The sequence below is a fragment of the Anas platyrhynchos genome, chromosome 1, assembly GCF_047663525.1.
Source record: "Anas platyrhynchos isolate ZD024472 breed Pekin duck chromosome 1, IASCAAS_PekinDuck_T2T, whole genome shotgun sequence".
Lineage (NCBI taxonomy): Eukaryota > Metazoa > Chordata > Aves > Anseriformes > Anatidae > Anas > Anas platyrhynchos.
In genome coordinates, this window is record NC_092587.1 from 129,141,745 (window position 1) to 129,156,485 (window position 14,741).

At 35.6% G+C, this 14,741-nt stretch overlaps 1 protein-coding gene across 5 annotated transcripts in view; it reads right to left on the reverse strand.

Moving 5' to 3' along the window:
- GLRA2 (glycine receptor alpha 2) overlaps positions 1–14,741 on the reverse strand; it is a 129,204-nt gene that overhangs the window by 94,923 nt on the left and 19,540 nt on the right. For 2 of the 5 annotated variants that reach the window (XM_021269301.4, XM_005015173.6), the window contains exons 3-4: positions 12,116–12,183; positions 4,567–4,790 (exon numbers count right to left, since the gene is read on the reverse strand). In XM_021269301.4, coding sequence (XP_021124976.1) covers positions 4,567–4,790; positions 12,116–12,183 — 292 coding nt within the window. Of the gene's footprint in view, positions 1–4,566; positions 4,791–12,115; positions 12,184–12,279; positions 12,348–14,741 lie in introns of all 5 variants that reach the window. The other 3 variants (XM_021269300.4, XM_005015174.6, XM_072029206.1) reach the window with 2 other exon arrangements.

Genomic DNA, 14,741 nt, shown 5'->3' on the forward strand with positions numbered 1-14,741 from the left:
TAAACAATGCTATTTTGAAAGACTTGAGGGATTTCTTCCTAGGTATTTCATTGCTCTTGTAACAGGAGTAACAAAAATAGGACAGAAAAATAATTTGTGATATGCTTAAATCTCCTCCCTAGAATTCCATATAAGTCACTTGTCAAATTATGCAACACCTTCTAAATTCTTTGCATATTTTAAAAATATGAAGTAATCTGGTTTGTAACTTTGCCTGACTAAATGTAATGGAATGACATTTCAAAATACAGATTCACAGCCTCTGTGGCTATTGGAAGTGGGAAAAAAAAAAAAAAAAGTAGTAGAAGAAGGAGAAGTTCCAGCCTCTTTACCTTCCTGGCCAATATATTCCAGGTTCAATGGATCAACGTTACTGTCGAGTTATATCAGCTTGTGCATCAAGCTCATATGACTGAGATGCAATTAAAATATTAAAAGGAGAGGGGGGTAATTAATTCGTAGAAAGGAAGGAAGGGAGGAAGGGAGGAAGGGAGGAAGAAAGGAAGGGAGGAAGGAAGGGAGGGAGGGAGGGAGGGAGGGAGGGAGGGAGGAAGGAAGGAAGGAAGGAAGGAAGGAAGGAAGGAAGGAAGGAAGGAAGGAAGGAAGGAAGGAAGGAAGGAAGGAAGGAAGGAAGGAAGGAAGGAAGGAAGGAAGGAAGGAAGGAAGGAAGGAAGGAAGGAAGGAAGGAAGGAAGGAAGGAAGGAAGGAAGGAAGGAAGGAAGGAAGGAAGGAAGGAAGGAAGGAAGGAAGACACTTTGCTAAAATAACCTTTTTGGCAAATGCTAATATTCTGAACTGGCTGGCAGCCTGGAATGAATTTTTGGGAATCAGGTAGCACAAATTTGCGGCTCAGAGAGAAAGCAAAGTCTCCTGTGTGGTTCTTTAGCATTTTACTGGTGTCCCAGGTGTCCACAGTGGGACAGAGAAGATATGATCCTTGCCCCTGGAACATAAAATCCATTGAGCAGCGTACACAATAGAAAACCCAGGTGTCATATGGGATTTGAGTGCCAGGAACAGGCCTCTCAGTACCATCGCATAGCACTGCCATTATTTGCAAGTGTGTAGTCCCTCTACAAAATCCAGTCCATGCAGAGATCATTCAAGGGTCGGGAGCTCAGAGGGATGAGTCACAGGCATCTGGGGGGTGACATTGTGTGGGATGAGATTCTAACTCTTATTGTTTTTCGGCATACAAAATATACACAGCATAACCCAATTATATTGAATGCTGCTATAATGAACCCCTCTCATTGAGTGCTCTCTGCAGAGTGCTTTAAAACAAAAACTATTGTTATTTAACTGTTTTCTGCAGCTCAAAGAGTGCCACTGAGACTGATCCTGAATAAAATGCAATTGTTTGCTGAATTTAACTTTACTGTAACTGCTGCCTTTTAAAATACATGCACCTCTAAGAGCTGTGGCCATGTCACTAGTGACAAAAGTATACATTTGTGGTATTGAATAAATCTGGTTTCCCTTCCCAGTGTTCTTGTTCTCTCTGCAGTACCCAATGGTTTAAATCAGTTTTATGCAAGGACCTAGTCTGTGTGCTAGTTTGCTTCCAGTGCTGGAGCAAAAATATCATCCTCTGCCTTAAAACTTCAAGTTTGTCTGTCCTTTAAAATGATACAGAATCTTTTGCAAGTATGAAACTAAACTATTATAGCTCCATAATCCTTCGTGTTTCCCATAGCCATCACCAAATCTCTTACAAATATTGTAGGCTCAGAAGCTTTCTCCATATTGATCTTTCCTCAGGCTTTATATAGCATATATACCATGATATCAATATCTGAGATTAAAACAGATACCAAGGTAGTCATCTGAGCATGCAGAAAATATCTAAAAATAGGTTTAGACTCCTAAACTTACGTGATTCATAGGTGAGTACATCAACCACTCTGTCTTTATTTTCTATAACAACTCCCAGTGAATTAAATATAGATCTAGCAGTTTGCAAGCATGAGCATGATAATTAATTACTGTAAGGTAAACAATGACTGAAATCTACGCCATCTCTACCATCACCAGTGAATGCAAGATGGCTTATCCCTCACTAAAAGGAAGACACACAGCCCCATGCTTACCACAGGATAAAACAACTCCCAGAGTTGAGCACTGTGGTGGGAGTAACACAGGGGTTGTTCCCTCAGTGACCTTGAAATAACTTACCTGAGCACACATCTCCTACACCAGCTGTTTCTTTTAAGTAAAATATCGACCTATGGCTTTCCAAATTCTTTTCAGAAAGGGCAGGATTTACCTCTCACAGCATTTAACAGCACAAACCAGCTGTGCCTCTGGTATAGCATATTTCCCTGTTTAAGTGCAGTGTACATGCATAGGGAAGATGAAGACTGCAATTCTTGCAATTATACAAGTTGTATAATACACACAACTTGTTTCTTACCCATTAATTACCGTGAGATGTTTTAAGTTCATTTAATAGAAACAGTGCATATTTATACAAGATTAATTTGTCCTTGATTTTATTAAATTTGGAAATATGACAAAACAGCCTACACTACTACATTTCAGACATATTTGTGAAATGCTTTAAACAGTTAGAGCACACTAATTGCTAAATGTTAAATATCACTGTGTGAGGTTAAGTCCTTTTGGTGTAGTAGTGAAAATAGCAACATTATACCTTTCTCGGTGTACTGAAACCAATCACTAAAATATTCTTGTTTATTTCAACACAGCACAACTAAAAGCAACAGGCAACAAGCATCTAGAGAATAAAGACAAGTTTTTCGAATTAATTCTGACTTCAAAGTCCAGTACTCAGGAAAGATTTCTTCGCTGTACAGTGTTATTCAAAATTCTATGCCATGTGAGAAGTACCAGGTAAGCCTTTGTTGCTGTTGTGTGTTACAAATGAGAAACAATGAGTTTTGCTTAGTCCTTGGTTGGAATACTGCTTACTCTACTTTGTATGAATTTGCATTTAGGTGTGGGAATTTTACAAATGTGGTATGACAGCTTGAAATATTACTTTTCCCGCATGGACAAATGTCAGAGAAATTATCTATCTGTATTCAGAACAGCACCCAGCTGCACTGTTGCCTCCAATAAGACAGTGTCTGATGTCATTCAAACAAGCAGTTGCATTCATTTCTTTCCCAGGATGAAACAAGAAATATTTGTAAGTGACAGCATATTTATCACTCCTCTAGTGCTAGCTTCATCCTCCTATCCTACTATTTTTCTCAAACTCTTCAGGTATGTCAATTTGAAACCTTGCTCAATAAATGTATATGTCCCACACTGGTTAATCTATCCAAACACAAATGGGGTCTTATTGAGTTATTTCCACTGGAATCAAGTAAAATCCAGTACTCGGTGACGGAGCACTGGAACAGGCTGCCCAGGGAGGTTGTGGAGTCTCCGTCTCTGGAGATATTCATGGCCCATCTGGACACCTACCTGGGCAACCTGCTCTAGGGAACCTGCTTTGGCAGGGGGGTTGGATCCAATGATCTCCTGAGGTCCCTTCCAATCCCTACAGTTCTGTGATTCTGTAATTCTGTGAAATGGAGAAAGTGCCATGTTATTATTTATTAATCTAGCATCCTACAGAACACCACTCTCCTTAACCTGGATCAATAAAATTCCTTAGTGAAAATCCAGGTCACAAACAGAATGCCTTGTCAGAAACAACTGTCTTCTGAATTGATTTTCCTTACCAACAAGTAAATTCACTAAGCAATCTATTAAATAGATACTACCATATTTACTTTCCACAATTCAAAAATGGGTAAAACTAAAAAGCATTCCCAGGAACACACAGAACAATACATTTTTTTCAATCACCCTAAGAGCAGTGGTTTTGCACCTTTGACTACTTATACTAAGATAACGATGCACAATAAGCTTAATGTCAAACAAAAACTGCAGATTTGCTGTAGTTTATGCCTGTGAAATGCAGTTGATTCTCTGCATATGTCCTGTTTCATCAGATCATATCCAATCATATTTTGTCAAAGTGTTTATTCATTCAGCCTAAATCCAGTCACATGACACACATTTCAATGCACTTAGTATTAAAACAAAAGCTTTCCATAATTCCAGTTATTTTTAACTGTGAAAAGATACATCCGATTACACGGCCACTCACGTGTCATTTACTGTGTTTCAAGCCCATTTTTACCTAAGGTTTTCATAAGTCATTTAAATACTATTCCCCTTTAATTTTGAATTACAACCCACCATCCACTGAAGAGCTGATTTCTTCTCTTTCTAAGAAGGCTTGAGCTAATGTTGATGGGAATACTGAGGAATACCTATAAAGAAGTAGACATCCTTAAGTTTCCAACAAGGTTAAGAAGTACTGCTGTGCCACTTTCAGACTATCTTGTGAGAAGTAAAAGCTTAGCAAAGGAATGTAGGCATATTTTCTTTCTACCCTGCTGTGATTAAGTCTCAATTCAGTTGTACACAAGGGACAAGAAAAAATTAAATATGTAAAGTATGTTCTGCAAGCCTAGCTGCATCCAGAAAAACAGGGATTGAGAGGAAAGAATAGGATGAAGAGCAGAAAAATAAAGTTAACTGGTTTACCTGATACTGTACAGCACTTTTCCAGTCTTAGAAATCCTTAGCAGCTTGTTGTCTGTTGTGACGTCATGGAAGTTTGCTCCCTTCTCATTGGCAAAGAATAAATCTGGTTTCCAAATAGAGTCCAGCATAGAGGGATCCAAATCCAGGGAATCATCAGGATATTCACTGTAAGCCAGGCGTGAGTCGTTCCACTGCTGTCTCAAAAAAATGTTCACTCTGTAGTCCTACAGAAATGCCATGTAAAAAGGTTACTGAGCCACTCACCAAAATTGGAAGCCCACTTTAGCTTTCATTATGCTATTACACTTATTACAGTACCAGTGTTACAGCAAATATTTATGTTATCTTTTGAATATGAGAGATGTCATTTGAAAATTAAGCAGTGTAAATGCCATACTGAACCAAACAAACACAACTGGTACATTTTCCAAATCAAAATTACTTCATTGATGAAGAAAATGTTAACTGCAACCTCCAATGTTAAATACAACCTTCTTTCAAATGCTATAGATTATCCTAGTGGTACTTAGAAAGTCAGAAAGCATTGTGGCTAGCTATATACAATTTCAACAAAGATGCTATAAAACTACTAATTTAAATAAATTGCTTCCAGTGTGTAAATCAATTATTTCTAATGTACTCATGAATAGTTGCTAATTTCAGTGAATCCAGATTTGTAGAGGAGAAATTAAATCAGCACTTCTATTTACTGTTTGCATCCTTATTCTATCTACCGTATGCTTTTCTCTGTATGTTATTTCATTCACTCCTCCCTCCTTGCATCCCTTTAAAATTGTTCTAATTGCATTCTTTTGCTGAGTGGTCTGTTAGTCACAACTGGGAAGACAGCAATTATATAGAGGTTCATTTAGAACCAACATTAATACCGTGTCGAGAACTAGCTATTAAAAAAGAGTATGAAAAGAGCTTTCAGTGTCTAATACAAAACCCAACAGAGAGAATGGAAAGCTTCTAATGTCTATTCTCCTTATCCTGAATTTACAAAGTCAGCAAATAAAAGCATCATCTCCCCCATCTTTCCCTTCTCTTACAGCATATTTACCTGAAATTGCAGCACTTAGCTAGTCTGTGAATACTTTCTTGGAAATATATCTACTCTTCCTCTAAAGGGAAAATATTTAATAATATTTATATAGGTTACGTTATCTGAAGGAATACATTAGTAAATAATTCTGCCAAAGGAACAAAAGTCTTACATTTAAGATTTGTTTTGTAGTAGCAGAAGTACATTAAATGGCAGCGCTGTGCTTTTGACTTGGAAAATGTATGAGTTGACATGGGTTTAGTTAGGCCACTGAACCTTATAGTCTAAAAAAATCATCATTCTTGAAATGTAAATAAGTTTTTTCACTCTGATTAGACCTGCAGTAAGCAGCTTGCCAAATATACAAACTCCATGGAATGAGCCCCACCAAGCTTCAGCGTTTCCCACCATTCTGTCAGTAAGTTCATGATGAAATGTGCTGCTGCTCAGGAAGAATATTTCTAACATCCAAACAGATGTAATTTTTGAGACTATGGAATGATATTTCACAGTCTTACTAGGAACGCGTATTTTCTCATTTTCATTATCATTTCCATACTAGCTGTTGTGTAGATGTGAGTCAAAATATGAACATCTAATCAGAGCAAGACACACCAGATAGAGGTCTAAGAATAGCATGTTTATTAAAGATACTTAGAAAAACAGGTATCTGCTTTTCACAAGCCACCACACTTTTATGATGGAGTTGTTTCATGCAGTTTAAGATCAAGTATTAACTTGCAGTTCTGATTTTAAAAAAATATTATCACATCTTGTGAGGATACAACAAACCTAAGCATACTTTGTCTTGTCTCCTGGTCTTACAAAATTTCTTATATGTTTACATGGGACAGTATCAATAAAAAAGACAGGAAGGCCCTTGACCTTCATTCTACATCAAAGGCAGGAAATGCCATCATTGACTGACACATCACTACATAATAATATACAATTGCTATTGTTAGTTTAGCAACTGTTTTTAATTTTTATTAAAATAAGATATGTAATGAAGTCCACAGAAATCAGAGGGATTTTTCCCCCATGACATAGAAATCATAAATCAGTCAAATCGTCAAATCAGCAAACTGTTTAGAAATATCTAACAATAGATAAATGTGCCTTCATGAATTTCAGTAGTTGATGATCTAGCTAGCAAAAGCTAGTCTGAAAAATCCTTATTCATAGAGGAAACTCCATATAATGATATATATTATACCAAAATCATAAATACCAATAGAGTTATACTATCTTTTCCAACACATATGTAGGTTGAAAATATATCTTCATAATTCATAAATATGTTAGAGCCATTACACCGATACTCTTTAAAAAGCTTTTGCTGGTGGTGGTGGTAGTGGTTTTTCTCTGCAGACTGTGTTGTTAGAAGCAAAACAGCACTGAAACCTTTCTTTATGTCTGACTGGCTTTACTATCTATCTAGAAATATCTATATCTATGTATTTATGTATATATAGAGATATTTAAATAAGAAATAAAAATGGAAATATAAATTGCATATCAAAATACCAGTTACTTGTTTTCTCATATGCTTGCAGTATAAGCAGCCAAAAGGGATGTGCATTTATACAGTCAGATGTAATCATGTGCAGAATTTTGAGTTTACTTTTTCTGTGCTAATGTTGTATCTATCTTATAAAGATAAATTCTCCTGAGAATGATACCACAACATGGAGCTCAGGCAGACTATAGTGTGTATTCTGTGAGCTCCTGAGGTTAGGTGTGGGTGGACTGTAGTAATCCACTCCTACACTACCTCAAGTACACCTGCTCCACAAATTCTTTCTGACAGTACCACTGTTTTGAATGAGAAGTGTGGACCTGAAGTTTAAATCTCTCTGGCAATATTAATGCCAGAAATAGCTCAAGGCAACTCAGATAAAGAGTTTTCCTCTGTTCTCAAGACATAAGATCATGGTAATGCTAACACACTAAAGGAGTATTCATCTGATCAGTTTTATTAGATTTACATGAAGATTTAGGGATTCAATCCACATATATACTAAGTTTCTGTTATAGGAATCTAGAGAGAAAAGATTTTTCCATTCACTTCATGCTGGGCAAGGTCAGGGATGGCAATTCCGTAGCCAGCAGGCTCACTCCCCAGAACTTCTGCAAAGTTTTGTGTTCCTTTGGCCTCAAGCACTGCTGTGTCAGGGAGTGCTGGAGATCCCCACTCCCTCTTCAGTCCTATTTACTAACTCTGAGCTTACTCTCATCTTTGATCTTAGCCTTCCTCCCATCTTTCCCTCCGATCCCATTAATCACCCAGGTGTTGAGTCGGTTGTCTGATGCAAACATCAGACTTAGATTGTCTTGCATACATAGGAAGGGCTAACCATAGAGACTACTCTCTCTCCAAGTCCTGAACATGAGTGCTAAGTGGAAAATAGTGGCTTAATCATTGATTTCAAAGCCATGGAACATGAAAGTGCTTGGTTAACTATGCATCTAAGCATGTAAGGTGTCCTCAATGGCTTCATTGGGAATCCTTTATGCAGTGAAAACTAGACATGTAAATTGCTCAACTGAGATCTAACAAGCTTATTTGTAATATGTGTTTTCTTGTGGGAATATCATCTATCCAGCCACAGCCAACTTCTATACCCACTAAAGTTTTTAAAGAATGGCTATTTTTTCTGCTAACGTAAGTACTCAAAACACAACTGGAATTTGATGCATTTATCCCAACAGAGAACCTGATGTATAGTATCAGTCATTAATTATAGGGCATAACAACAATAATAACATTCTCACTGTTAGTCATTTCTGTAATTAACAATTAGTTCATCAATGCACAAACTGCTCTTAGCTTCTCCTACAGCTGATAGCTAAAAAATCCTGGTCATTTGTGACACTGAACATCTGAATTCCTTGGGACTCTGCCCAGCCTGATGTAGATTACTCATCTGTGATACTCAACTGGAGTCATGCTGCACAGTGGATTTTCTGCTGAATACTGCATGTGTGAATGCTTCCAAAAATAGATACAAAGCTTACTGGCATAATTGCTTTATTCTGTGAACTTACTTAGGAAAATCTTGGCTCTTTCTTTTTCTTTCTTTCTTTCTTTCTTTCTTTCTTTCTTTCTTTCTTTCTTTCTTTCTTTCTTTCTTTCTTTCTTTCTTTCTTTCTTTCTTTCTTTCTTTCTTTCTTTCTTTTTTTTCTTTCCTTTTTTTTCCCCACAACAATTCTATCAATTCTATCTTGACTCTGATCTAGCGTTTTTTACTATTTTATTCTGGTATAATATACATCATTTTAATGTGGAAGAAACTGTTTCTTTTGGAACAAAGAAAAATCAATCTTTATACTGTCCCACATGTGCATAATAGAGCAGAGAGATTAACATATTTGCATTTTGGGAACAAAATTCATGACAACTCTGTGGAATTCATCCACTTGGAGACAGCCAGCACAGACCTCTGTTTTATTTCTCAATTAAGGATTTTAGCTTTTAGAACACATTGGGTATAGCACATAGGCACAATACAGAGTTGTGCTGGCCTTCACATAGGGATAAATTTCATTCTGGTGTTTACTCTAATTGGAACAAAGAAGCTACTACTGCTAACGTTATTGAGAACTTATTGAATTAAGTAGGCCTGGGACTGTAATCCTGTTTGCCATGTTCATTTCTCCTATCGAAAGCCTCTCTAACAAGTTTTCATCTCCCAAGGTTTCCAATGCAGCTCTTCCAAGTTATATATTGATAATGTCTCTTCAGTATCTATACGTGGTTTCACTTACCATCCCTGTCCTCTGAGACAAGAACATTTCTTTTTGACTTACAATCCAGGGTCTTAAATGAATCTTTTAGTTTTATGTCAAAACTATCAAGAGTATTTTATGAATAAATGAATACTAGGAATCAAACAAAACTCATTATTTACCAAAAGGGATGCCAACATTTTTACCTTGATTGCATCTATTTCAGAAAGTCAAAGTAGATGAAACTGTAATTGATGTCTGCCTCTCAGAGCAAATTTAAAACATCCTAAAACTAGTCATACTAGTCATTAAATAAGTGACAGCATTAAGAAAATCAATATTAAACCATTGAACAGCATCTAAGGGAACACTTTCCACACTTTCAGCAGATATTATGAACAAAGCAAAATAAGAAAGCCAACAGTCTTTGTATTCATCTACTTGAATGTTTAGCTGTTTTCAGCAGAATGTGTTAATGAACATTGAAAAGGTGCACATTAACATATTTGATAGACGGTAAAATGCAATGAGGGGATTTAATCAAAGCAATGAAGGAGTCTAATTAATGCAATCAGCATTAGGTCGTGCAAATATTTTCATTGAATGCCATCTTGTAAAGCCAGTGACATGCAGGATTTTTTGCTACTTAAAGCTATGTTGATGTCTCTACATCTTAAGATCAACAGACAAAGCTGGATAAAAAAGGCTACATTCATAACTATATTTTCAGAATCTTTCAAACACAGGAAAACAAAGTTTTCCAAAAGTAATAAAATTTGTCTGTTGATCATTATGTTACATCAAGATTACATTTTTTATGTAATTTTAAACTTATTTTTAATTTCTTTTTTTTTTAAAAAAAAAAGTTTACAGATACGTATACAGATACAGATACGTACAGATACGTACAGATACATGCTTATTTTTTATCTGTGTATGTTATAGTTGTGTCATTTATAAAAGACTCTCCTATACAAATTAAGAAAGCAACCTGCCCTAGTAACTACTTGTCCTTTATCTCTGTGAAAATGTTAAATAGCCATTGTTGATTGATTTATTTATTTTTGTATAAGTAAAAATATTTAGGAGCATAGGACTCGTGACTCAACATTTCTTAGTTACATCTTTCCCAAATGATGGTATAATTGAAATTACATTTAAATGAACTATTTTAATATTAAATATGATATTTAAGTTAGGCAAAATATCTGCTGTTCCTTAAGAATGCAAAGATTTCAAGGCATCTTTTATCCCATTAAATAATAATAATAATAACAATAATAAATATATATATTTTTAAAACTCTTTTGTATAACTTAAGTACTTTTCTAGGTAACAAGTTCATTTTTTATTTTTAAGAACTCAGTCCTACAGGATGTGAAGTATCTTTATTGTCTCCAGTTTCAGCAAACAGAGTAAGACCTGGGTACTGTATAGGAATTATCAGAAAACAAAATAGTGAAACTACACTGCAATCACTTCAGAAGTGTCCACAGCTGTTCGTTACATCCTAAGGTAATGGACAGCTATGTTATGCACATAGCTCTTCCAAAATTTCAGTGAAGGTGAGAGCACCCTTTTAAGTTTATTTTGTGGGAGAGGAATATTAAAGAATCTGAAATAAAGCTGGGATTCGTCACAATACCTTTCCTAGAACAGTTTTAACTCACATACAGAATCATCTGGTAATTATCATAGATTTATTACACTATTATATTATTATATTTTCATCAAAAAAATCTCTCACAGTATTAACCTAGTAACCAGATGTATATATGCTTGGATAAGTTAACAGATCTTCTTCATTCAGTGTTTGAAAAACGAGATTAAATAACTCAACATCTTTTCAGATGTACTCAGAAAATATATTTATATATATATATTTTTTCTTAGGAAATATTAAAGAAAATGAAAATTTAATTCCAGACTAAGGAAAAAATAAATAAATAAATGATGGATTACAATTTTCTTTCTTTTTTTTTTTTTTTTTTTTGTCTTTGGTTTCTTTACTCTTAAAATTCATCAATTTTTAAAAGAAAAATCTCATCTTGAAATGAAAATTTGAACTATCTAATTTTAAAAATATTAAAATTAGTTTTTTGTTGTTGTTGTCGTAGTTGTTGTTTTGGCCCTGTTTTTATGGCTGATAGTGTTCTTTGAATTATTCAAAATATGCATTTCATTTACCTGGATTCATGGCACTTTCAAATATGAGATTGGCCCTGAAAATACCCAAGTTTTCTTATAGCTATATGTTTCAGTCATTTGACTAAAGTTCATGCAGTCAGTGATGTAACTGCAGTTCAAAGAGATAACTAATGTATCTGCAGTTCATACTTTAGCTAAGTTGAAGAAGACGTTTCTGGTACCTTTGTCAGCACAGTCTGCAGCAGCAGATAATTCAGCTTGGGGTGTAAGACTCACTCAAAATATAAGGTTCTTGGCAGGCAACCCCACAGCTGAGCTCCAACCATTCCATTCTTCTGCTTTTTTGGTGCTAACAAGAGCTGGGAAATGTGCCTTGGGCATCCCTTTATTTGCTGCCATCACAGTCACTACAGACTGTGGCACAGCCACTATAGATATACATTTAGACTTGATAGTTGAGTTTAATTATTTATATATCTCTAAATAAAGTTATTTTATATTTTTTTATATTTTAATTAACTGGTAGTACCTTGAGAACTTAGCAAATGTCCTCACATCTAGAGCATCTCTATTCTATATCACATCCCACTCCTTCACAAGATGGCTTCAATGACCAGTCCCACTCACCATTGTAGTTTCTGCTATTGAACCAAAGCTGTTGATAAATATGTTGCAGGTAACATTTACAGGAGGACCTGCAAGTTGAACAATAAATAGAAAAATTGACAGGTTGTGTTCATGACATATATTACGTATTGTTGTTCTCTTGCCAATGGCATCATAGCACTTACCATTGTGGTTTCTGTGACTGATCCAAAACTGTTGATAAAAATATTGCAAGTAACGTTTACTGGAGGACCTGTGGAATGCAATAAAAATGTTGCAATATACATTGAAACAAAAGTACAGATCCCTCAGCCTCTGCACAATCTGATATAGACGTGGCTGAAAACAAGCAGAAAGTGAGTTTTCCCAATCAGATCACATAAACGTCTATCAAAAAAAAAAACATTATCAAAACGAAATTAATTAACCTGGCTCCATTGGATGTTGTTATATAAATATGCAGGACTGTATCCTTCCATTTAAGGATGTAGGAAAAGTTTTGGGTGAAAACATGAGTGTAACAGCTCTTAATTCACAGCTCTGGTGCAAGATACACTACAGCATTGCAAATGCTCCTCATTTCCTTTCTCTCAGACTTACAGTTATAAGATTATCTCTCCATACTTATCCCACTCCGTGTCTAACATCTTGGCACGGAAATTCCCGGCAAGGCCTACTTTTCATATTGACTCCAGTCTACTGGAAAAGGACTTAGAAGAGCAGGTCTTCATGCACCTGATATGGAGTTGTCTGCCTTCCTATAACAAAATGTTTTAACAATATCTGTTTTGGCTTGACACTGCTGTCATTAGACAGCTGTTTGTAATCTCTTCCTTTTCACCTCCTTTCCTGCTATTTAGCAGGCACTGATGTGTAGTAGAATGAATGGGGACTTAATATTTCATTAGTTTTCTTTTAGCCCCTTAGATTTTTAGGCTTGATGAAATAAAGAGGGGTTCACAACTGAATTAAAATGCAAAAGTTGATATAAACATTTAGTATCAAATACTTTTCTCTCTTTTTTTTTCCCTCATCACTATTTTAACAACACAACTTTCCCTATATTAAAATAAATAAATAAATATATAAAAATCAGTGCACAAAACATAATTACCTACATTCAGTTCCACCTTTACATGAGAAATTGTTTACAAATGATGTAATTTTTTTTTTTTTTTTTTTTTGAAGAATGGAAAGACAAAGTGATGTGCTTAGTGATGCACAGTAGTGCAGAATGCTACAGTATCATCTTTTTGAGTGCTAGACTACCCACCTTCCAGGAAACAAAATTTCCTGTCTTTGTGAAGAAATAACACAACAGTAATGTATTTTAAAGCTGTTAAATTCCAATGAACTATGCTGGTGAACCTACAGGTGCATGGCCTTGTTCTTCCCCAGGAGCATGAGTTTACATTCCCCTTGCTAAATTTCATGAATTTCCTGTTGGTCTACCTCTACAACCTCTCAAATTCCTTCTAAATGGTGGCATAACCCACTGGTGTAATAAACTCTCCTCTGTGCTTTATATCTCCTGCAAGTTTGTTGAGGGTGCATTTTGTCCCATCATCCAGGTAATTAATTAAGTTAAATAGAGTAGGTCCAGTATCAACCCCTGGAGTGCACCAGCATTGCCTGGCCCCCAGATGGACTTTGTGCTGCTGATCACAACTCTTTGAGTACAGCTCTTGCTCCAGACTTGCCCACAGTTTTTAGGAGTGTGGGATTAGTGATCAGCAGCCTTATCAGTAAAGACCAAGATGAAGAAGGCATTGAGTACCTCAGTATTTTCCATGCCTTGTGTAACCTTCTCTTTAATCTTACAGCATTGTCTGGCAAAAACTATCACATGTGAGAACCCCAGGTTTCAGTTCCTAAGTGACAATGCAAACCCTGTCAGCTTAAACAAACACAATTACATGTGTTAAGGGATTTGTTACTATACTACAGAATGCAGGACATTTGTATACTGAATGGTTACATGCTACAGTACCATATCTTATAACACAGCAAATATCTCCTTCCATTTCACTATTCAGCTGCATGACATCTGTTACCTTCTCTGCTGCTAGATGTAGAGCTGTATAAGAACTTAGTAAACGTAAGTACTGCCAACAAAATTGGTCACATTTCCTTCATTCTCAAAATTATCTTGAAAGAGGGTTATTGGTGAGTTATCACTCTTTTTTTTTTTTTTTTTTTTCCTGGTCATTTCTATTTATTTTTAAATGTCAGAGGTGTAATGGTGGATTTATAATCATATGAGAACAGAAGGTACTTAGTAAATGATCTTATAAAATGACATCTCACCATATAATTTACAGATTCTGAGCAAAGAGCCCAATTTTCCCTTAAAGTCACTGTTAGTGGTGGGTTTAGTAAATGTGCATAAGAAACATGGACCAAATGAAGCAAAAAAAAAAAAAAAGAAAGAAAAAATATATATTTACACACTGAAGTTTGCAATGATTTTACTGTTTTGTCTATTGATTTTTTTTTTCCTATGGAAGTTGATGTGATTATTCCAATGGGAAGCAGTTGTACAGGTGTTGTATGTCTTAAGGAAGCAGTGTTGTTTAAAGAGGGCACACCACATCACTTTTTCCCATGAAACTTTTCTCACACTCACTCCTAATTCTATCAGACTTTT